This window comes from Ochlerotatus camptorhynchus, unplaced genomic scaffold (assembly GCF_037179485.1).
Source record: "Ochlerotatus camptorhynchus isolate MF236.1 unplaced genomic scaffold, CSIRO-AGI_Acam_v1.1 ptg000202l, whole genome shotgun sequence".
NCBI lineage: Eukaryota > Metazoa > Arthropoda > Insecta > Diptera > Culicidae > Ochlerotatus > Ochlerotatus camptorhynchus.
In genome coordinates this window covers 1,771,958-1,797,825 of record NW_027040692.1, presented here as the reverse complement: position 1 = coordinate 1,797,825, position 25,868 = coordinate 1,771,958, and the positions used below count along the sequence as shown (strand labels likewise).

Genomic DNA, 25,868 nt, shown 5'->3' with positions numbered 1-25,868 from the left:
GAAATTTTTCAAAAGATTGTAGTACGGAAACGTCATTTCTGATGGAAATGGCGTCTGGGACAAATTTTTGTAGAAAAAAAAAATCAATGCATTTCTGGGAAAAATACACGCTAAATGTTTTTTTTTTATTTTAAGTAAAAATTAAAAAAGAATATATACAAACTCAAATGTTTCAAAATTTCTTTGCCCAATTTTTGAAATACATAGGATACCATGGACACTTAGAAACTGTCAATAACCGTAGAACAGGAGCTTTTGGTGAAATTATTGAACTTATTTTAAGTACGCTTTTGTGTGTATTTTTTCAAATGATTTAAAATGTATCAAACATTTTTGCAAGAGAGTTTGTGGGGCAATACCAGGCGGGACTCATGGGTGCCCGCGCTACCACGGACCAAATTTTCACGATTCGGCAGGTTCTGCAGAAATGCCGCGAATACAACGAGCGCACACATCATTTGTTCATCGGTTTCAAATCCGCATACGACACAATCGATCGAGATCAGCTATGGCAGATTTTGCACGAGTACGGATTTTTGGATAAACTGACGCGATTGGTCAAGGCGACGATGGTTCGAGTGATGTGCGTTGTTCGAGTATCGGGGACACTCTCGAGTCCCTTTGAATCTCGGAGAGGGTTACGGCAAGGTGATGGACTTTCGTGTCTGCCATTTAATTGACATCATGGCACGGAACTTTGAGACGATGGCGCAAACGTACACCAGACTGAAGACTGAAGCTAGGTGGATTGGACTTGCCATCAACGCATCAACGACAAAATACATGAAAGGAAGAGGTTCTAGGGAATACAATGTTAGCCTCCCACTCCGAGTTCAGATTGACGGTGACGAAATCGAGGTGTTCGATGGGTTCGTGTATTTGGGCTCACTGGTGACCGCCGAAAATGATACCGGCAGAGAAATTCAAAGACGCATTATGGCAGGGAATTGTGCATACTTTGGACTCCGGAGGACACTCCGGTCGAATAAAATTCACCGCCGCATGAAGTTGACTGTCTACAAGACCGGTGGTCCTCTACGGCCACGAGACCTGGACTATGCTCGTGAAGAACCAACTTGGTGTTTTCGAACGGAAGGTGTTGCGTACCATCTACGGTGGAGTGCAGATGGATGACGGAACGTGGAGGAGGCGAATGAACCACGAATTGCACCAGCTGCTGGGAGAACTATCCATCGTCCACATTGCAAAAATTGGGCGACTACGGTGGGCTGGGCACGTCGTAAGAATACCGCACGACGACCCAGTGAAAATGGTTCTAGAAAGCGACCCAACAGGAACAAGAAGAAGAGACGCGCAGCGGGCAAGGTTAATCGACCAAGTAGAAGGCGACCTGCATACTACGAGGCTGGCGACGTGTGGCCATGGATCGAGTAGAGTGGAGACGACTTCTTCGGACAGCAGAGGACAACAAGGCCTTAGCCTGATTGGTAAGGTAAGTCAAACATTTTTTTACGAATATAAATAACTATTTTCACGTTTTAACAAAAAGTTAAAATATATGACCAAAAGTTCTTGTTGAACAATGATGGCCACAAAATGGTTTTCAGGGTTTTCCGGAACAAAAAAGAAAGTGGTCAATTATTAAAACCGATCATAATCAATCGTGAATAATTGGATATCTGGAATTGAAATGTGGAATTTCTACTTTAATAAAATGTGTATGGATAATTTCCTCAACCCTTTGTCTGTATGTTGGGTTTATGACCTCAGGCAATTTTTGGAATCTTGATTATTCATCAAAACGATTTTTTCTCTGGCATTTTTGCATGGTAAAGGCTTCTTGTTATGCTCCCTCTTAGTTGAGATATATTTCGAATTTTATTTAATACCCGTTTTGAAGGATTTTCGCAATGAACTTAGCTTTATTCTAGAGGGGTTAAAAGGGTTAATAACGTTTTCAGGGTATCATCCAAATCATTTGTGGTATGTTTCTATCATGTGGATTATCGCTTGGGAATAGTTTTTTTTTTATAATGGAGGGGGGGGGGGGGTAGACTCTGATCCAAAAGTTCCTGGTTTTTTCTACATCGGTTAAAGTGATGACTGTTGAGTGAATTTTGATCTGGAACTGCACGGTCTGTCTGGGACCACATGATGGTTTTTCTGAAGATCCGGAACAACCGTAAAAGTGGTCAATCATTGAAACTGATTCTAGAGCCCCGCGATTTCTTTTGAATCTTTTGTACTGACGTAACATGAATAATGTTGAATCTGAAATCGGGATATGGTCTGTGGGGGGGGGGGGGGCGGCGGTGTGTAAAGAATAGTTTCCGGGAAGATCCGAAACTTCAGTGAAATTCGTCACTTCATGAAACTGATCTTAGTGCTCGTTATTTTTCAAAGTCACTTGTAGTGATGATCCTGTCCTAGTTTCAATAAAGCTTTAGAATTTCATGAATTGATCACTTGATCTTAAATATTCCAAATATTTCGTCAACTTCCTGGGCAAGTTGCCAAGTCTAAGTTCGATGTTCCGCTCGAAACATGTTGGAGTGGTACCGAGCCAACGGAGTCAATTTTGTGCCAAAATATATGAACACACCAAATTCACCGGAACTTTGCCCAATTGAAAAATTCTGGGCAATTATGAAGACAGAACTATGCAAACATCCCAAAACTATTAAAACAGAGCTGGAGTTGAGGAAAATTTGGGTAAAACCAACAAAAACACATTGGGAAAATCGATTGTACAAAATTTGATGGGTGAAGTGAAGAGGGAGGTGCGGGCATTCGGGATGGGAGACGAAATTGGAGCAAATAAATTTTGTAAATCACAACTCATTAGTAGTTTTTCATGTGTGTGTGTGTGTACAATCTAACCCCCACTGTCCGGCAGTGTTATTATGGAAGAAAACTGCTTTTTATTACCCTTAAATTAAAGCAGGTTTAGTCCGGGAGTTAGAAGGTGTTAGCTCTATTGCAGCTCCAGTGACCTATTTCAGAATGCCTGGTAATTCACGACCACTCCGAGGTCACTTTTACTTACAATAAGCCCCGCATGTTCACTCTACCTTTATCAAATGGATAATGGTATCATAAACACACTTCCAGATTCAAAAATATTATTTCCAAATCTGGCACGTATATAGTTTTGAAATTTGTTCAACTGTATTAAATCGATTTGAATGGACATTTTTTGCCAATTTTGTTTCGAATACCTCTTGATTCATCTGCTGGCAGCACTTACTGGCCCTTACCGGCGACCAACCCTTACTCAAATGCTTCAACTTCCCGGATGGCGGCCCGCTTGATTCACTCCATCTTGATGACCTTCTGTTGGCCTATCAGCCTCTTCCACTTTTCGTCCTTCAGATACAAATCTGGAATAAGATCTTTTTTTTACACCATCAATTTTAGAGTTTTTTTAATCGTTCAAATTGATAAAAACCATAAAAACACAGAGACTTTTTTTTTTAGCAAAATCAAAACACGTCATTTCAATCGCGCGGCCTACTTCGATCCACAACTCATTAGTAGTTTTTCATTGCCTGAAAATGTCAAGAAAATCCAAAAATCGGTTAAATTTTGGTGAGTAAATATATGTGTGTCATTTTTATCGAATACACCCTTTACAAGCGATAATTTCAGTGCAGTGAAAATTATGAGATTGAACTACCAAAGCGGATTTGATCGAAGATGACAGAACAGAACAGAAGTTATAATTGAGTTTAAGCTTAAGCCTAATGGAAGCGTTGGTCTTGAAGGATTAGTTGATGTAGAATGAACTGGTGGCAAGGTGGATAGCAATTTCAGTTCCAGTATTGTATTCAAATTCGGAAATCTACTGTATCGCTAGAAAGCAGCAATGTGTTTGCTAGTCGTCAATAGATGCAGAGTTTTTCGAGTCCAGTCTCATCCAGCCACAATATACGAAGACATCCCAAAAAAATACCATTTTTTTTAACAAAAATTACAAGCGGCGTCATGGCAACTACATATGAACGAAAGATAGAGCGATATAAGAGAAATTCCAAAATATCTCAAAGTAAACTTCTACAGCCATAACCATTTGTTGCCTAGGTTTAAAATTGATCCTAAAGACTGGAACGTGCAAAAATTGGTCGACAAAAAAATCGTTCTTTCAGTCAAAATTCATGTCACAAAAATCTTTTTTTTTTTCTTTTGGTAGTTCAATTCATATATTTAAAGGAAAAATGTTCGTTTATTTTTTTTTGTTTGCCAAATCCGAATTGCCATGCCTCCCGCTTAACCCCTTCCATTAAATTTTGCACCGTGGTCTCATCGACCTTATTCGCCGCCGATCGCCAGTTAGATTTTAACTGCTGCTCGTTTTCCATGGATTTATAAGTTTTTTTTTTAGATTCCGTTTGACCAAGGCCCAATACCGTTCGATAGGGTGGAGTTCTGGGCTGTTGGGAGGGTTGTGGTCTTTGGGTACCACAACCACGTTGTTCGCATCGCACCACTCGATTGCCTTTTTCCCATAGTGGCAGCTTGCCAAGTCCGGCCAGAACAGCACAGGTCTATTATGTTGCTTTAGGAATGGTAGCAGCCGCTTTTACAGGCACTCCTGGACGAAGATCTCTTAAATGATGGTTACCGTAGTAATAAAAATGCCGCTTTTTAGACCACACGTGCATATGGCCTGCCAGACGAGATATTTTCTCGGGAACCTCGATAGTTTGATGGTTTTGAAAATTTCAGCCACCTTCCCTTTTCGTGATGCGGTATAAAACTCCTGTCCCGGAAGCTGCTTGAAATCCGTCTTCACATAAGATTCGTCGTCCATGACGATACAGTCGAACTTTGTGAGCATATTCGTATACGGCTTTCGGGACCGCTGCTTTGCCGACGTGTTTTGTTTATAATCTCGGTTCGCCACCTTCACCTTCTTAAACGTCGACAACCCGGCTCATTTCTTGGCCTGCTGCACTGTAGTATGGAAGACATTGAGCTTGCCAGCGACGTCCCGGATGGAGAGGTTAGGATTCCGCTTATATTTCACCGCCACCTTCTTCGTGGTCGCTGCCACGTCCGGATTACGATTGCCGCCGCTTCCAGGCTTCCTGGCGGTCGACAGACGCTCCCCGAACACTTTTAAAACGTTTGTCACGGTTGATTTGGCCACATCCAGCAATTTTGCCAACTTGGCGTGTGAGAACGCTGCTCCTCTTGCTTGGACGTCATTTTGAAAACTGGAGAGTAAACGATGAAAACCCATCATAGCAACCATTGTATATACACTCAACTTTCAAATGCAGCATTTCAGGGTTTTTTTATGCATTTTTAACAGAAATACACCAATTTGAAATTGACCAATTTTTGGGCGTTCCAGACTTTATGAATTAAACTGGATGGTGGTTTTATTGATTTCGAATATCGAGCAATATGGGACGCACATGATTCGGTATTTTTTGTCGTTTTCTCCATACAAAACTTTAATTTTCAGTGTGACTTTTGAAAGTACGATAAAAATAAAGACTATTCCTGAGGTTAACTCAAAAGTGATGAAAAACCAAAAGGGACTGATATGTGAATTCCGGCAGTATAGCGTTCCCAAGTAACAATGCATTAACCATTTAGCATCCACTCTGATTTATGATGGTTTTATAACGGCAATGAACAATCCATTTAGTTTAAATATAGCCTTTCAAAGTGTAAAACATTCCTGCTCAGTAATTCAGCTTTTTGCTGTTTTAAAACCCTTTTATAGTCTGGCAAGAAAGTCAAAAACTTTTAAAAATAAATTTAAAACAGTTCTCAATCCCTCCTTAAAACTGTTCTGTAATTCAAGCATAAACGTCATTAGCAATTGTTTACTAATGTCTTGATAAAATACTTTATAAACGTGTTCTATCATTATAAAAGCAACCATAAAACCATTAGGTTTTGCATTAGAGCAAAAAGCATTTATTGTTGCTGTTCAGGCTTTATAAAGTGCATCATTAACTCCCCAATTACTCTGTTTACAAATTGAGCTTAAAAGATGGTTCCTCATAGTTAATAAATGCCAAATTTATGACAAGGAAATCTCGAAGGATAGACGAAGTAGGATGAAAAATTCAAGTCGATTTCAGCAAAATTTACTTCTCTAGAAGAACCAGCATACCATCAACGACTGTCCATCTGGCGGAGAAGAGCAAATTGAGCGGGGCCCTCGAATTCATACAACATTGTCGAAAGTTTAAAAAACATACCAGCCTTCTCCAGATCTTGCGAATAGATGACAACCGACAGCAAACCACTGAAACTGTTAGTTAGCGAAGATTAGCTGCTTTCCGATCCATAGCAGCGATTTTATTCGGCGAAAGAATCAACTATTCGAAAATTTCATTCAAGCGTACATCCCTGCATCGTTGGGCCCATCTGGAAGAAAGGGATCTTTTTCGGGAACGATTGCCATTCCAGCTGTTCGAAATGTGAAATGTAGTGAAACAGTATCGCACACTAACTGAGTAACTGCTCCCAATCCATCGGGAGAAAATCGCCTGGAAGAATCCAGGATCTCACAGCGCAACTATCGAAAGATAAACAAACTTTGCCTCCATAAATGCTGCCATTAATCTGAACGGGTTAGGATCAAGCAAAATGGCTTTAGATAAATACAATGCAGCCTGCAAGTTTTCTTCATAAAAGCCATTTTAAAACCTTATTCATTTGTTAAGGAATTCTTGAAAGCAAAACAACTTTTTCACAAATGATCCATGAAAATCAATTTTTATGCCACCGCCATGTTACAATTAATTTGCTTGTTTTTTGCAATCTTCGATTTACAATCTATTTTTTCTTAGATATAACTATATTTTAGTAAATTTAGTAATGAGCAAACATTTAATTGCAAAAATAAAAAAAAAAAAAAATCTCGGCCAAGCTCGATCTGTAGAATACATTTTATTTTTCATTGTTAAATAATTAGTCAAATCGACGTTTTACGAGGGTGGACTTAATTTTTTCGATGTTTTCACGTAAATTTCACATAAAAAATAATATGGCACTCAAAACTAGGCCACTTAATGAGAACTATTTTAATAAATGTTCATAGTCAACAAGATTTTTATACCATCAGTTTCTATTTTAATTATTGTGATAAGCTAGGATTCATAAATCCTTTTCTATCTTGATTGATGCTTTCCTAGAGGATTCAGCAAGCGGCTAGGGGAAATGGCTCGGAAAGGGTTTTTATTGTTGCTAAATAGCTTTTATTTTAGCTTTCAAATGGTTCTCAATGCGTTCGTCATACAACCTTTTGCAGTAAATCAATCTTGAAGAGCTTCGAGAACACACCCTTCAGAACCTTCTCCAGGGTGGGCCAACTAGACATATTCTAGTCTTAATGAGGTTTTGGTGGATGCATTAATGACAAAATAGCTTTGACCAGGGTTTTATGAATGTTGTTTTATAGTTGCTTTGTAGTATTTCATAAAACTTAAAATGTTACTTGGGTTGTGCACTTTGACTAGGGTTTCCGTCTGGTGTTCGACCGTAGAAGAATATTGTTATAGAACTTCTTTTGGAAGCTCAATCTAGACGGTTGCCCGTCACTTCACTCCTCTGACTAAAATAAAAACACGGACAGTTAATCGAGTAGCTGAGCAATAAAGAAGCTACTTGTTTTAGGTCTATGGATCAACGATACATTTTTATAAATGTGATAATTTGAGTGTTTTTTAAGGAGCGTTTTTCTATTTTGTATGGATCATTTATTAGTTTGTATATGCAAACGTATCTTTTCCATTTTTTACCTGCTTGTAGTCGCATACATCTGCGCACATACATGTATCTATAAGCGAGAGGAAGTTGTTATTACAGTCTGAAATTACCTGTTTGGCTGAAGCTCGTCGGCGACGACGAGAAGAGAGAAGAAACCGGAGGCTGCTGCTTTCTGCCATTGCGGTCCATGTATTGGTGGTAATACTCGGCGTAGCTTAGCTCTCAACCTCACAGTCATTATCGTAAGTGAGCTGGCAGCAGAAGGATCCCATCCGGATTAAGACTAAGAAAAACTAAGCGTGGCGTTTTTTTTTTATTACTCGCGTGTGCAATTGTTTCAATAGTCGGTGATCGGTATCGAGCAGGAGGTGTGTAAAGTCAATGGCAATCGAGTTAAGGTGCTTCATATCTATCATGTTTTGGTCTAGTGAACAAACGATTTCAATGACTTCTCGCACTCGGTGAAAGGGGTGTTTCGAGAGGATATCAAGTGACGAACCCCTCCAGACGGTTACGAGTTGAAATCATGGGTGGTGTAATCCTGTGTTACACAAAAAAAAAGTGAAAAGCCTAGCTCACGTTGTTGATCTTGATATCCAATTTGTAGTATGACAAAGAAATTAGAATGCATCGAAGACGTGCGAGAGCAACTTAAGCAAGCAGAACAGAGTCACAAATGCTAATCAATAACAACAACAGCAGTTGTAACAGTTGTCGACGGTGTTTCAACGGACGATGTTTTTGGAAAATTTCTGCTGGCTGATTGCCCATACTTATCTCTTGTTTTAACACATTTCCAATTTGCCTAAAATTTTGTAAATTTCATGAAATTTCAATTAAAATTCCCGTTTTTCAACTAATTCAATAAGCGAAACACCGCAAACTCAACATTCTTACGAATGTGAGAGAATTTTTCATCACCCCTTCGCACGGCTTGGTGTCTCCATCTGGTCGGGGCAGGTCCCGTTCCACTTTTCTCCCATGCCCACTCCAACTCCCTTGTCGACTCCACCAATAACCCACAACTCAACACCACGGTCTTATCCCTTCGAATGAGCCTATACCTTAAAACCGGCTCTAAGCGTTCCTCCACCCTCCGCCGCCCTCCCGCGCCTCGCTCGTTCTGTTGATTTCATCCGTTCATTTTTCTGTTCTGTTGATGTTGCTGTCGTAATTAGGGGACTGCCGGCCGGATTCCGAGTACAACGCCATCATGGTCAGGTTGTTTGTGTTGTGGTTCTTTCCCCAGCATCGGCCGTTTCGCGCTTGACTGTACTCGAAGAATTTGACCTTAGTAACGGAGCAGCATAAAGAAAGAAGAGTTAAATGTGTACCAGCAATGTCGAATGAATACCTACAAGAGGCGGCCTGGTTCGCGCTCTGAGCTCATTCTTCTAGACTCTCTATCTGATGTGGATTATCTGGAGCGCGTTGAGTTGAGTGTGTACAGGGCAAGTGACTTCTTCGGGGGGTAGTTGGTTATGTTATTTTTTTTTCTCCCTTGGTCTGTGAGCTTGAGTTGCGCTGCGCTGGTTGTGTGATCCAGTGGGAAGAGAGTTTACGAAGAGTGGCTTGAAGTTGCTGGTAAAGAAGCCATGTTTGGATTGGGAATACAAATGAGGCTTTTAAAAAGCTGGATAGGAAGATGATAATCGGTCAAAATGGAGAATTAATTCTGAGGGATTAGTTTTGGCTACGCAGGTGAACGCATGAATTGAGATACGGCGAAGTTTTTGCTAAAATAGAAGCCATTCGCTTTAACAACATTTTACCGTTCTGTATTTTAAACTGCGATTTGTTTCCAGGCTAGCTTTTCTGTCATTAATCGAGTTCGTTTTTATGAAAATATTTTTACAGTATAAATTAAACATTGCCTTTTTTAAAGCTGCTACAGTCGCATCTAACGTATTATTTAAAACAAAAAGAAAGACGCTTAATGTTAAGCTTAGAGCAGTTTCTTATTCAACCTGCTTTCGGCAAAAACTGAAAAAAATGGAAACATTTTTCGGTCAATTAGTTTATTACAATTTCTGTCATAAATTATTTTTTGAGATAAACTAAAGGCATTCAGATATATTAGAACTTCCTTACAAGCCCATGGAATTACTTCATCTTCAAAAAGCCTTTTTGTCGTTAAAAAACGCTGGAAAATTTAATGACTCCACTTCGAATATTACTGGAATGCGATTTCCGTAAATGACTTCCCATTTTAATTTTGCTAAACGTCATATTATCTCATCTTCCAATGAACATGGTGATGGTTTACTCCAAACAAGTAAGTGATGCAAATTTATTTCCGCATGATCTTCTGCAGATTTCAATTCTACCTATTCTGGTGTCCTGTACTTCAGGTGAAATGCATTGGACTAAATCTATTGTTTCTGTCTTCATTCTTTATATTCCATCTGGCCTGTCAATAAATTTAGCTGCAGAAAAGCTTATACTGGCTACACTTAGCTGCCTATTTTTGGCTGTACAGGCTGTTCTGCAGCTTAAATTTTCTGATGGGTTTTGACAGCTTTAGTAGAAATTAGGCTCTTTTTCGACTAAGTAAGGTAGATAACTACATCGGCATAAGCGCGGTAATTTTAAAATATATCAGTGACTTCTAAATGAATGAATTAATCATACGTTTGAAACGATAGTATTGCTCAAAAGTTACAAAACAAGATGTATTAGAACGCATAATTTAAATTACTAAACAAAAGAAGCAGTCCTAGCGAATCATTTTTTCTGCCTCCATCCTTATACCGAAGTAAATCCAATGACGTTTCAATGTGTGTGGGTGGAATTGAAACTTGTATGACGGAATTGGGATCAATAAGCAGCTTTAGGTTTTAAAAATATATCAACAATATGTGGGTCTTTATCAAATGTAATAGTACGTACCGAAAGATACATTAATTTAGTAGTCAATTTTGATCGAAACATAATTTTTTTTATAAAGCCCGTTTGAAAAGAGAGAAAAGGTGCTCTCTTTGCTTAGCATGACGGAACTTAGATCTTAACCCTATATTTACTATTTGAGAATTTCCATATTAATTATTTGGCAGCAATCGGTTTTTCTTTCACTATCAATTTATTTGTCAAGGCCAGTGCTATCGTCGTAACATTTGAGTTAGTTAGTGGCTACATGAAATATGATGAAAAATACCAGAAAAGTCCAAATAGACATGAGCTGGAAGCTGATAGTAGAAATGTTGTGTTTCCGCATTGAATATAAATAAAAAAAAATTAAAGGGTTGTGTTCTAGACACTACCTCAGTTTGACATAGAACTACGCAAAATTGATGTATGTCATGCATTTTTGGCTGCATACATCTTAAATTTTTCAAGTAGATCCATAGGCCAACATTAGAGTCATTTCCCCTATTTCAATGTTTCGGTTATGGTTCAATGTTGGTTCAAGTATTTTTCCTGGAATGTAATAAATTTTGAAAATTTAAATGTGGGGTCCTAATCAAGCCGTTATATATTTAAGGGTAGCACCCAAGATGCCATGCATGTTGTGGGATAAAACAATTGCCAAAAAATACGTTAATTTTGTTCAGTAGCTCCATCATTAGTTTTAAATTAGGTCTCTGAAGTAGCGAAAATAGTGAAGGTTGCATTTTATAATAACGCAACAGGCAGTTGTGTTTTTCCTTATCAGAAGACGGTACTTTCAAAATTGAGCCAAATGTGGGTTCATATGTCAGCAAATTGGGGAAGGAAGAGGTATAACGATCATACGGGGTTTAAGAACCTCTTTGTTCTCTTATTTGGAGGACAACCCTAACATAAAATAACCATGCATCATCATTATGTAGTTTACATCGTATCCGTAGAATGATGCAACATAGAATACTGTTACTTTTCATAAATAAAACTTTTAGTTTCCAATAAGTAGGTGCATAGTACAACAATAATTGAAAATTGCGGAGATTCAGTTATTGAATTTCAAAGTCAGAGCAAAAGCTCGTATACAGGTTCTCCACCTGTTGAATGTTTTGATATTAAGCATCATAGTTAAGGTACACCTGTGTAAGTTGAAACGGTACGAGTATCTCTTTGCGGAAGTGAATATTCACTGTAATTATTTTTGAAAGGCATTGTGTACTATCGCATACTACTATATTAGAAATAATCTCAGTGATTATTCACTTCCATTAAGAGATACATCTACCGTTTCACCTTCCCCACGCATTTCAACTTGCCCCGGTGTAGGGTAATGGATTTTGGTTGGACCTATATAAGTGAATATAGCATATGTTTTTGGTGAAAAAATGAATAATGTTCTCATAATAGGATATTATTGAAGGTTTTTATTCAGAAATGAATTTGAATCATGGTTGGACCTAAAAATGCATCATGGTTGGACCTATTATATAAAGTACCATTTATATGCTTAAGAGCCCGCAAGGCCGAGTGTCATAAACCAATCAACAACCGCTAAATGAAAGGTATTATGGTCACATAGAGCAACCGGTTCCGGAAATATGAACATGCTTATTTGAATGTTTTGGATCTCTGGGCAGAAGCGGGTAAAACTTTAATGGAAGTAATTGTACTTAATTGAAGATTGTAATAGTTATTTATGGGAAAAAAGTTAGCGTCAAAGTTCATGTATTTGTATAGATAATTTCCGCGTTTCGTTCTAGTTGAACCCATCGCGGGTGATCCACCACTAGGGGTGTTTACATCTGTGCTGATTTTCTAGCGCTGGTAGACGCTGATGCCCTGCTTATATTATGCTAAATACTTTTTTGCACAGTGCTAGTACAATCCGCATAAACATAAACACCACATTAACCGCTAGCTTGCTCCTGCTTGCTGCAGGACCCAGCGCCATGCCGTCCGAAGCGGTAATGAGCAGAGGCATGGCAGCAGCGTTTATTTATGTCTTTTGAGGTTCAAGCAGAACGATGTGCGACCCAATGGTACTCGATTATGATGGCTGGGTTTGGGAAAAACGTTTATTTCATGAAAACAGTGATAAAATTATCATTTGTAATCATCAAATCGAAAAATGAGCTACTAAGCTTTAGAGAAAGTTCAACGACTTTAAAGTGCACTATATTAGAGGGGATTTCAATCTTCTCTTAAAGCTAGGATGACGTCACAACTATGTACAGGGAGTTCTTCGAGCTCATAAAAAAAAGAAGTTCTTACCTTGATTCGGTGGATCCAAAAGGGGCGATGACTTACGGGGTTTCCCACGGCGGATGTCAGCAGGCAGGCCACACAAACATGCAGTGGCACAGAAAAGGGTCCGATTCCTGTCGTGGACCTTCCGGACCGTGCTCCGATCCCGTAGCTGGTTTAAATCGTCCGATTTAAGACGAACAGTATCCAACACGTGTTCGAGCAGTTCAAGAGTAATACCCGAGGCGCACGGCGAGTCGGACGAGGTATCGCTATCCAGGACACACACACCGAGTCGAACCGTTTGGCTGATGGCAGAGGCACTAGAACCGACCGAACGGGAAGCTTTTCGATTGCCTGCAGTTCTAACGACGGCTACTATTGGCGTCACAAGCTATCGAGGTGGTTGACGGATGCCTCGAACGATCGATCGTGGAGAGCTTTGATCGGGCGTCGTTGGGTGGTTGTCGGATCGGTCTCACTCCGGTGAGAAAGCTTCGTCCCAGGGTCGAAAGGCGGGTATGCACTACGGATGCGCAATCCTGTGCGAGGTTCGGTCCAGCTAGCAGGCTTCCAAGCCCCAAACAGAGGTTCGACAAATTTAAAAGTTTGAATTTGTCCAGGGAACATCTTAAAAATTCACAAAATTTTATACAAACTCGGGGAAATCATAGAGCTTCAAAAAATTTGGAAGAAATTCAGGATGCTTTGTAAACATTCAAGAAATCTTCGTAGAATTGGGAACGTTATACAATCTAAATTGATTGATGAGCGTTTTAGTAGAACAATTGTATAGGGTAATAACTGTTTTTTCTTCTTTCTTTTAATTCTACTACTATTGTATCGCTTTATCTTTCAACCATTAATTTTCACTTTTTACTTGCACTATCATAAAAACTATAACAGATCCGTGTGTCGTTAACTACTTGACTAGACACTGAAGAAGTTTGTAAGTAGTAAACGAAATGCGTATCTGTTATAGTTTTATTTTTGAAGTGGTAGTGAAAGTAAATAGTGAAAATGAATTAGTGCAAGTGAAAGTGGTAAAATAGTAATAGAATTAAGAGGAAAAAAAATAACGTAATGAGAAAAACTTTACACAAGTTATTACGTTTACACTTCGTGAAATCACAATGGACTTAAAATAGATCAGGAAATTCCGTAGAAATTTAGAACAAAATGTAGAAATTCAGAACAAAATGTAGAACTTCAGGGTTCAAGCTACACACAAGTTCTGTAACATTGTACATCTCTTTTATATAACTAGATTTGGTTGCATAGAAGTTTACTCAACAAAATTTCATGAAAATGTGTTACTTGGGGGATCTTCGCAGATAATGACCGAAGTTCTAAAAAGATCAGAGGAAGAAGTGCAGCAAACTTCATAGGATTATTGCAAGATTTGTAGAAGTGAATTACGTAGGCATTCGAAGAAAACTTCATAGAAGTGCTGGGATTAAGAAGTTCAGCATAATTCTTAGAACTTCAGGGTTTTGTTTTACTGGAAGATTTGGGAATTTTGATTCGCCCTGATGTTAAGGGAAATTGGTAGAAAATGTTCAATCTCCATATAGACGAGATGTTAGTAAAGTAAAGCTGGATCATGTTCTGAGGATCTACAACCAATTGAAATATTCTTTCAAGACTACAGTCAACTGTAGGTTGTTCAGAAAATGTTCCAACTAGTTTACCAGCTAATTGAATCTACTGGAATCTTAAGTGATGAGTCTACATTTAATGGACATGTTTGTACATTCTCTATATGGAAGACCCGTGCCTTGGTGATTTAGCTATCAACCATTCCAGAGCAAAACGATATAGTGGTTATCAGAATTTCGTTGAAATTTGTATTTTGTTCCATATCGCAATATATTTTACTAGTATTTTTTATTTTTTTTTATTATGGTGACCATTTCCATGTAAGGGTGTTCCAAGAAATTGATTTTTTTTTAAATATTTTTTTGAACCGCTAAAAAAAAGCTAATTACAAATACTTTTTAAAAATATATAGTTATATTAGAAAATTACGATTTTGTATTGAAAAAAATTGATTGTATTTTTTTTATTATTTCATTTTTATGAAATTACTGTCTTGGATGGATCTTGCAATTTTATCTTAGTCTTAGAATTATGACAATTCATCGAATTTTGTTGACTTTAATGCTAAGAAAGATATATTTTTTTTTAGTAACAAAATCTTGAAAACATATGGGTATGGGTTCTCAAAACTATTTTTATCTTAACATTCAGAATGTTAAGAATTGTGCATGGACACATATCTTTAACATTTTCATAAGTTTTAGATGTATTAAATTTATTATGTGTGCACTTTACCATGTTTCAAACTCAGAACTTTAGAAGATAATAAATAACAAACTTCTAGAATTTAATTTTGCCTCCTATATCTGAGATTTAACTGTCGATGAAATATTCAAAATCTAAAAAAGCTAGTTAGAAAATACATGGAATTACCTGATTCTAAGAATATTATTTAGTTTGAGATACTGAAATTCATTAGATCCGAACGCTATGTGATTTAATTATAATTGTGATTCAATATAATTATAAAAAAGCATGAACAAACGATCATTGCTTGTTCAAAATGACTAAGCTTTTAAGGCTCTCTCATCAAGGTTCCAATCTTTGTTATGAAATAAATATACTCAAGTTTATGTTTTAACCATTAAAGAAATAGTAAGCAACAATATCATATTATTGGTCACAGAAAAAAAAAATTACCCAAAAATAAGTTGCCTTGACGCAATTCGATTGAAGAACATCTTCGCGATTTTTTATTTAACCGGAGTTTAACAAAATAAAAAAAAATGCAACAGGCCCCTCCCTTAAGCCCCCTCCAGATAAATTTTCTAGCTACCCAATGGATACAGACCAGCGCAATGTTCTACAACGCATAAGAACAATTAATTTGTAGTAACTTCGATGAATAATGCAATTTATTACATCTAATGGTTCAAGTTTTTTACTTGTTTTACTTGTTTTTAAGAAATATAGGGTGACTCCTAAAAATAAACTTTTTTGCTGTTTTATTTATAAAAGATAAATCGACCTAAACAAAACAAACTTTCACAGTTTTCTCACTCTCTATTAATGAAAGTACGGACTTTCAGATGCAATTAAATGCTTAAAAATTGACCACTTACAGCTCAAGTGGCTGTTATTCGCAGTCCCGGTCCAAATCGTCATCGATATGCAATCACCCATATTCTTGTTTTCGTTCGAACCGTATTTTCCATGCAAAAAAACTTCGAACGACAACAAGAATACGGTTTAATATCTCGAGAAGGCTGCTCTCTTTTCGTATGCATGATCACAAGATTGATGCAAAATTCTAATTTTCACTCCACAGTGCTCAAACGGTTCCAAATTGGGTCCGGATTAGCTTTCCAAAATTTTAACTTATTGAGTAAGAAACTGATTTGGCACTAACCATTTGATGTTTATTTTGAAAAGAGTATGGGAAAACCAATTGTTTTGTTCATTTCTATCTAAAAATTCACCATATCGCTTTGTTTAAAAAAATGATAGCTATGCTCAGCTACAACTTTGTTGAAAATCACAAAAGAACAAAAGTTATTAATGATTCAAGTCACTGATTTATTATGAATATGCTCAAACAACTGTTCAGCAGGCAACATTGGTGTTTCTGGCGTGAAGAATAGAGCACAAAAATCATGGCTACTATGTCACTTTTCAGAATACAGTGTTGCCTACAAGACAGCTGCTTGAACATGCCACAGGGTTATCAGTTAAATAACTATTTGAATTGATGATTGGCCAAAATTCAATCTTCTGCAAAGTTGTAGCTATGAACCTCGAGTAAGCCGCGAGTAATCGGCCCAACTCCTACTAGACATAGAATTAAGTGAATTTTGTTACACACAGTGAACAATGAATTATCGGCTCCGTAAAGCTAACGCGATTAAGCCTTCCAAATAAACGAACTAGATAAAAAAAAGTTGTAGCTGAGAAAGTTTCCCATACGAATATTTGTAGAACTTCCTAACAATATGGAAAAGGCTAGAAGTCAATGATCCAAAAATTTGGTTTTTCCATATTAATTTCCATATAGACTTCAAATGGTTTGTGCCAAGTCAGGTTCGTATCAATTGAGTTCAAATTTTGCGAGGCTAATCAAGACCCAATTTGGAACCGCTTGAGCACTGTGGAGCTACAATTCCAAATTTTGCATAAGTCTAATGATCACCAGTCAGAACGTGAAGCAGATGGCTTTGACATGTATATGATGTAGTCCCATCATATTTAATAAAGGAACCCATAATTTAACCGCTTTTCAGTGCTTCATTTACATTTCTCCGTCGACATTGTTGTTATCGGTTCAGCCGGAGGTGCTGATTTCTATTAGCAAATTTAGCTTCGTCTATCTATCGGGATTTTCTAGTCCGATACCGAATACGATAGGGTTACGATCACATTTTTCTCAGCATGTCCATTTGTTGACAGAGTAGTGGGTGATATTATGATACACTTTTCTAACACCAAACAGCAACAATATATGCTTTTTGTTCTAGTTGCATCCGAACGGTTTTATAATTGCTTTTACAATGATAAAACACCTTTTTGGAATGTTTTGTCTAGACATCAATAAACATACACTAACGAGGTTTATGATTGGTTTACAAAACAGTTTTATTAAGGGATAGAGTGCTTCATTTCTAAAACCAGGCAGTTTTTGATTTTATCGACTTTAAAAAGTTTTCAAGACAGCTTAAGAACTTTTCAAAACCAAAACCAAAACAAACAAAAAAGCTGAGCTACTGGTCAAGAAAGTTTTGCACTTCTAAATGCGGTACTGCCGTTCTACGCATATCTGTCCCATGTTCTAAAAGTAGCATCTGAGAAAAACGCGGAAAATGTTTCCGATCATTTCTGCTCAACTGGCAGCATATATAATAAGTGCATTGTTAACATTTCAACAGAACTAACATATTTTGGTGGAAGCTGTCAACATTACCTGCATTGAAATCAGTTAAGCATATTTTTATACGAAAAATATTCAGTGGGACTATTATGCCAAGCAATTTACCATGAAGTAGAAAATTCTACGCATTTAAGTCCCACTACGAACTATTTATTTCCGTGTGGCTTTGATGGGCACGTTGCTTTTGATGTCTTCACTCTAGTGTTTTCATGGGCGTGCTTGATTTTTTGACGAAATTTTGGAAGTTTTTAGTTAGTAAAAGATTGCATAGGTTTCCTATTTACTGATACCAACCATGAGTCCGTTGACAATGCTGCAAACATCGTGAAACCTGACTGAGGTTTCAAATCTCGTACATTTGCCGCAACAAAGACCATCCGGAAAGCAAATGCACAACCCTTGTGCTACAAGACTGTTGAAATGACTAATCCAATCATGCAGAAGGTGACACCAGTGTTGCCGCATTTTCTCAAATTTCAATCTGTATTTTCGTCGCAAAAAATCCTTTTAATATCTGTATCTGTCTGACAAAAATCTGTTAAAAAAATCTGTATAACTTTTTTATTATTGGCATTCACGTAAATCTCTATTGACTTCAGAAAGAGTTTGTTCAATGTTTGAAATCTCGATAAATGACAAAATATGATTTCTATAGAATTTATCAAAAATTTGCTCTCAACAACTTGAAGAGACTTGCAGAAACAATCGAGTTGTAGAAAAACAATTCCATGCAAAATCACTATCATAGTAGCCATTCAATTCATTTTTTTTTGTAATTACTTTATTTGTACAGGCTCAATCGAATAAACTTTACAGAGCTGAGTTATCCTTTGCGTTATACATTATTTAAAGTTAAAGGAACTGGACCGAGTACTCGCGGTCGTCTCGAGGTTAGTGGAGATTTACAATGTTTTTTGGATGGGAAAAGGGAAGAAGGAGGTTTTAAATGTGGTTTACGATACAACTATTTAATTAATCCTAAAGCATGAAATCATTCCATTCATGTGTACTATGGTTCTATAATTCGATAGCGAGCTAGTGGACATCGAGTTAGGGAGAGTTGACAGTATTTTTAAAAGCTCGAAATCCAACAAGCTTGATATTTTAAAGGATTTTTATCTTTTCTATAAGTCTGAAAACACTGAAAATAAGTTCCAGTAGTTAAGGCAAATCTACTCATTAACAAGATGAACGTAGGTCTAAAGGAGATTGTCCTTAATTATTTTGAGTTCGTCCATACATTTATAAAATTGAAATGTTTCAAATTAAAACTCTGCTTAGTGTTTTAATAAGAATTATCTTCTCTTGCTAATTTTTAAATAAACAATAAAACTTCTACCACCCGAAATGGCTCATACCGTTTCTTGTGATCCTAGAAGCCCTGTTTCAATCATTCTTGAACTCTATTCGATGCGTTAATTATTGAATCAGTAAAACAAATCTTTGTGGGACAGTTATGCATAGAATTTCAACATGGAACAATTAGACATGATATTGGTTTTATATACACTACCGATCATAACTTTAAGGACATCCCCAAAAAACCATGCAAATATGCTTTGTTCAATGATCTCTCATTTTACGTTCAATTTTTGATCTCCAAAGGTTATTTGAATGGTATGAATGGTATAGCATAAGTGTTCTACTACAACTTTTATTTCAAAATTTGCCCAACCTAATTCTAAGAAAATCAGTCACGATTCTTCAGAGTAAATTTTGAAAAATATTGTAACTTTGGGTGAACTTTTAGCACACAAAATTGGAAGATTATATTGAACAATTTGCCTACGAGGAAAGTTCCATTTCAAATGATCTAAAGAGAACGAAAATTGGACGTAAAATGACAGAGATATGAACATAACTAAATCGCATTTGAAGCTTATTGCTTATTGCGTGCTCTCAACTTAGTGTTCTAGGTGCACTTCCACAGTTATAAAGTGAGAGCTTTCGATGCCTGTACCATTTTTGCATGAGTTTAATTATGTGGCAAGTACAATCACAGGGAAGTCGAGAAATTTTCCAACCTAAAAAATTCCTAAACTGGACCGGGAATCGCACCCAGCCACCTTCAGCATGGTCTTGCTTTGTAACTACGCCTTTACCAACTGAGCTTAGGGAGGCCCCAAGGACCAATTTATTTCACTTAAACACAACTTCTGGACCACTGTGGAGTGTGATTCCTAACGTCAATTCAGCAAATAGTCCATATGAAAAGCAGGGTATGATCAGAATTTCTGAATATTTAAATAATATATGTTTTTCAAAAGCATTTGTTTCCGTTGAACAACCATGTTCCAATTGAGCGTGTACTTCTCTGATGAATTCCACCATTTAGCAGCACTGAACGCACTCACTCGCTCCCTGAACACAAGCACACAAGTTGGCTCCGAGACCTCACCATAAAATACGTAACAATCACCCACCTTGAACGACACCATACCTCCCAAAGGCAACCGTTCCATTCAACCCAACAACCCATCGTTTATGTTTACGACCATCTGCACTCTATCTTCGTTTCGTTGCATCATTTATGCTACGAACATATCACTCTCTCCCAACTCGGATGGGCGTCTATCCGACGACAACAGCGCTAGTAGTAGTGATGAAGGTCTACAATCTGAGAGAAAAACATATTTGTTTCGCCGTCGACTCAACTGAAAACTCGACTCTGCTGGATGTATGCTTTTTTGTTGCTCTCGGAACGTCGTACCGTTCGTATCGGATGGACGGCTAGATAGATAGATAGATAGATAGATAGTTAGCACTACAGACTGGCTGCCCCTCGGACTGGGCGGGCAGCGAGAATAAGATTACAACGACCAAAAGGTAGAAAGTTGGCTGTGTTCTAGTTCTGATTCTGAAACTCCGAGTTTAGCGAGGCTGTCCGTGTAGGTGTACGTGTGTGCAGAGACATAAATAGCTGTGTGGTTCTGGAGAAAATAAAGAACTCCAAAACGGATAGGAGCTGTCCGATTGAGGTAGAACTTTCGAAATGTGAAAATATTTAGTTTCGACTGAAGCGCGAGTCAGACCGGGAACCAAAAGTGCTGAAACATGAGTTAAAAGTTGCAAATGAGCGCACCCGGGGCGAACACAAAGGTTTTCACGTTTTATTGTTGTCGCCGTGGCTCCAGCAGGGCAGAACGTAATAAAAGCTACGACAGCAGAAATAATTCGTGTGTGGTGTGTTGTACGTAGATCGAAATGAGTTTCCGTGGAAAATTTAATTGAAAATTGAAATTTCGCGCAGAGATAGAGGGGTGAGCTAGGGAGGAAGAGGGGGCCTAGCCTAATGTTTGGCCTGCCCGAATCGTGTGGCCAATAAAGCTCCAGCTGCGAGAGAAAGTGAAAAGAAGTGCATATTTTTTTTTTCTGTTCGCCGGTGCATTGTGAGTGAGGCGAGATAATTTAAAGGAGATCTGCCTGCAAACTTTTATGCGTGAAAAATGGCTCACTTCTCCATCTCGGAAATGCCGGACATGAAAGTGACGGATACGTTCCCGAAGAGCGGCCGTGTCACCGAAGGTTAGTAGGACACATAGGTTGTTGTTTTTGTACTTTGTTTGCTTACGATGAGTTCACTCCCAGTATTAAATTTCACGTGCTACCCATGAAACGTTCATAGAAGGAAACGGACAGGCAAACACGTTGCAGTCGACTCGATTGCGATAAGGAATTACATTCATATTTATATTTTCATGTGCCATCGGCGAGTTGTGATATGGGTCAAATTAACTGCGTCCGAGAGGCACCAATTGCTCTGCTATGAGGTTTGTAGTGAGAGCGAAGCAAAAGATTTAATTGCATATTCGTCGTCTCAAAAATTTCATTTTTGTCCCAAATCTTTGCTGTTCTGCGGTGCTCAACTGGCAAACAATCCATCGAACGACGCTTCAATTTCCCCGGTCGTTCTCACCACTGGAGCGGCAAATTGTCTTCAATTAAAGAAGCAACATGAATTGAATTGAATTAAGCTCGCGTATTTGCGATCGGCGTTACGACTAACGACGAAAATAAAATACATCAAGAAATGATGCATACAAACTGAAACTGAAAGACAACTTGGAGCATCTGCCCTTGCCTTGCTCGCTCGGTCTTAAGTTTTGCCACGCGGTAAAACTACATTGGAGCACAACTATCAGGTCACGCAAAATGTATACACATACAAAGTTGGCTTGTGCAGGTTTCTTCGTCTTAATTATCGCTGCGCCTTTAACTGATCGGGTGGAGTCAGCAGAGCGCACAGAGGGTGCAATTATCTGCCTGTAAGACTCTGTTAGACTGGGAAGATGGTATTGGATGCAGAGAAGGAACTATGCATGATGGCGTTGAGTGTTCGACAATTTCTACTGCTACAGATATTATGAATTAAATATACCGTACCATTTGCAACGCTACTTTTCCAAAAAATAAATTGATTATTTTCGGCATTGGCGTAGCTGATAGCAGTACCTAAGGTGCCTCAGGGAATGAGATGGACCACCCTCCCCCCTGGAATAAGACCAGCAAAATGTCTTGCTGTTGGACTTCACATTTTGTAGGATCTATAAATTTTTAAATCATCAAAAATAATGTAATGAGGGTTGGCTATGCCCTTGGCAAACCCTTTAAATGATGCTTCTGTTGAAATCAGGACTGTAGAGTCGGAGTCATGAAATCGGGCGCATTTTTGAACAAAAGGAGTCGGAGTCTGTGTCGGAAAAAAGTACCGACTCCAATTCCGTCTCCGACTGTTATGAAACATGATTTTAAACATGAGCGCAGAAGACAAGCTCTCAAAACTTATCTTAAGTGTTTGCAGTTTTCATTAAGCTTGTTGTACAACCATGGATTTAATTGAACGTTCTAAAAATGTTTAAGCTTGCGTGAACTACTAGACTTATGTGAAAACCTCAATAATTTTCTTAACATCTCTAAAGTTCTCTGAAAATCTGGGAATTTCTTGAAAATTCTCGCTAATTTAGTGAAACTAATGGACTGAACTCCCCTCAAATTCCCTTTTGTTTTTGAGCTTTACTAAACTTTTTTGAGATGCTCCCGAAATGTCCATAAAAGTTCCTGAAGTTCTCGGATCTTCCTTTAAGTTCCATAGACTTTTATGAAGTTCTCGAAAAGTTTCTATAGGTCTCTGTACTTCTATGAAGTTTTCGAAGATATTTTGAAATTTCAGGAACTTCTCTTAGCTTTCTCAGCGAAATAATCACAATAGTTCTACGATTTTCACTGAAGTTCTAAAGATTTGTCTGAAGTTCAAATTATTGGAACTAATTCATATCTTCTTCAATAGTCTAGAGTTTCCTGATGTTTCTAAAACTGCCCAAAATATTTCTCAATTTCCTTAAAATTCTGTAGACTGCCCTGAATATCTTAGTATTTTTTTTTTTTGATGAACCCACCATTTTACTGAAATTGATTTAATTGTTCAACAATTTTCCTTAAATTTTATAAAGTTTATAAAAGCTCACGGAACTTTGCCTTAAATCACTAATCTTCCCTGGAAAGCATGGACATTAGAGTGATGCAAAATTTGAAATTTTCGCTCCACAATACTAACGATTCCAAATCGGATCCTGACTAACCTACAAAATTTGAACCCATTTGGTGAGAAACTGAGATGGCACAAACCATTTGAAGTTTGTATGGGAATTACTATAGCAAAACCAAAATTTTTGTTCATTTCTATCTAAAAATTCACCATATCGGTCTGCTTCAAAAGCTTTCAACTGTACTTGTAGGAAATTTTCCAAGCTACAACTTTTCTTAAGACCACTTTTTGATTAAATGCAAGGATCGAAAGTTATCAATGGTTCAATGCGCTGATGTCTTATGATCATGCTCAATCAACAGCTCAGCAGGCAACATTGCTGTTTCTGGGGCGTTGAATAGGACACAAAAATTATGGCTACTATGTCACACTTCAAAATACAGTGTTGCCTACAGAGCAGCTGCTTGATCATGTATAAGTTTACCAATCTCTTAAATAATTAATAACTTTTTCCTGTCTCGTTTAACATAGAAACGATCTTCAGCAAAGTTGTAGCTGAGAAAATTTTCTATAAGAATGGTTATCAAACTGTTTCGGTAATGAACAAAAAGGTGAGATTTCCCATAGTAATTTACATGTAAATTTCAAATGGCTTGTGCGAAGTCTGTTCCTAACCAAATGAGTTGTAACTTTGGGAGGCTAATCAGGACTCGATTTGAAACCATTTAAGCACTGTGGAGCGAAAAAGTCAAATTTTGCATCAGTCCATTGGACATACCAGAAGTTTTCTATGCTTACCTTAACTTCTTTTAAATGATCAAATGTTCCGGTAAATTTTCTGATATATATCTATAATTCCCTCAAGCTTCTAAAGTTTTCGCATCAATCATAGAATTATCAGAATATCCTATAATTCTAAGGAACTCCTTGAAAGTCACTGCAAATTTCCTTAAGTTAATGTGATTTTTCTGATGTTATCTGATCGTCCTCGAAGTACTCGCAACTTCACTGAATATAATGAATCAATCTAAAAATAAATAAATTTCTTAGAAGTTCTCTGGAATTTCTTGAGAATTATCGGTGCTTGCTAAAAGTTCTCGACTTTTTTTATTAATGGAACCTCGTTGATGTCCTCTAATCAACTTAGCTAAATTTTCGAATTTTCGTACATCTTGAAATTTCGATTAAATAACACCACTGAAATACTCTCACATTTTCCGGATGTTCCTATCATTTTTATTGCGTTCCAGAAATTTTCTCTGAGCAATCCGAAGTTTCCGGAAATTACGGTTTCTGCAATTTCCTTGACATTTTTGGAACTGCCCTTTAATTCTCTGATCGGTCTTGATGTTCTCGGAGCTTCCATAAAACTCTCAACTCTAATGAAGATCTCGGTTCTGCTTTAAAATAAATGGAATTCTCGTAAACACCCTTAAATATCTCTGGAATTCTCTGGATTTCCGTGAAGTTCCTGAAATATTTTTGAAGTTTTCATAAATTTTCTGAACGTCTCTGTAATGAATCTTTCGGAACATCTTGAGGGTTCTCGATTTTATTTCAGCACATCATGGAACTATCGTGATTTTGTCTAAACTCACCCTTAAAACTTTTTAAAGTTTCGGGGACTTAAGATCTCTGGAATTCACCAAAGATCTCTGGATCTAGCTTTTCTGATATCAATAGAACTTCATGAAAGGTTCCACATTTTTGTTAGAAACGTCAAGGCATTCAAAATGTTGTGATCTTAGACTTACTTAAATTAAGTAAGTGTTCAACTTCAACATTTAATAGATTTAATAGTAAAGCTGTTTCTTTAAAACTGATTGTCATGTCTTAAGAACGTTTGCGTTAAAGAAATATTTTTAACACATTTCATAAATAGCATTCTTATTATAAACCTGGTAATTATCCGCCAAAGTTATGGAAAAACTCAGGGAACTTTATTTAGCCAAACATTTAGACACCCTGTAGAACGAGAAGAACGATTTAACGTAAAAAAGCTCTTTACAAGCTCGTCAACTTTGAATTGTTCAAAAAATAGGACAAAATGGGAAGAATGATCAATCTTGAAATAAATTCACGTTTAAAAAAGTTTAAAATAGTGACTTATCACAAGGAAAAGTGACTTTAGTGACCTGGCCTTAAAAAAAGACTTTTTAGTGACTGACTTGAAAAAAGTGACCAAGTCACTAAAAAGTGACTCGCTACCAGCCCTGGAAGGGGCATAACTGAGCACGCTTTTCCATTTCCATTGACTTGCATTCGCGAACACATAAAGCAAGGAAAAAAACATACCAGTTACGAATCCTGATGAATGTTGGCGTCTTAGTGGAATACCTGTATAATGAGAGAGAGAAGGATTAGTATTTTCCATTTAATTCCACTACTTTATTTGCTTATCCTTGACAGATACGCGTATTTCGTCTACAATGTGCAGACTTCTTCAGTGTCTTGTACTAATACTCGACTGAAGAAAAACATCGCATTTACCGAATATATATTAACACAGGTACATTTTCACTTAGAAACTAGGTAAACTTAAATTTAATTTTCTATAGGAACAGGTACTCCGCTGCTTACTCGTTGATGCGTCCTAGGTAGTAACTT

At 37.4% G+C, this 25,868-nt stretch overlaps 1 protein-coding gene across 2 annotated transcripts in view; it reads left to right on the top strand.

The window, feature by feature from the left end:
• The first annotated feature begins 20,462 nt into the window (after positions 1-20,462).
• The window catches only part of LOC135702869 (uncharacterized), a 54,142-nt gene continuing 48,736 nt past the window's right edge, over positions 20,463-25,868 (top strand). For both annotated transcript variants that reach the window (XM_065223915.1, XM_065223914.1), the window contains exon 1: positions 20,463-21,301. In XM_065223915.1, coding sequence (XP_065079987.1) covers positions 21,223-21,301 — 79 coding nt within the window. In that variant the 5' untranslated portion in view covers positions 20,463-21,222. The remainder of the gene's footprint in view (positions 21,302-25,868) is intronic.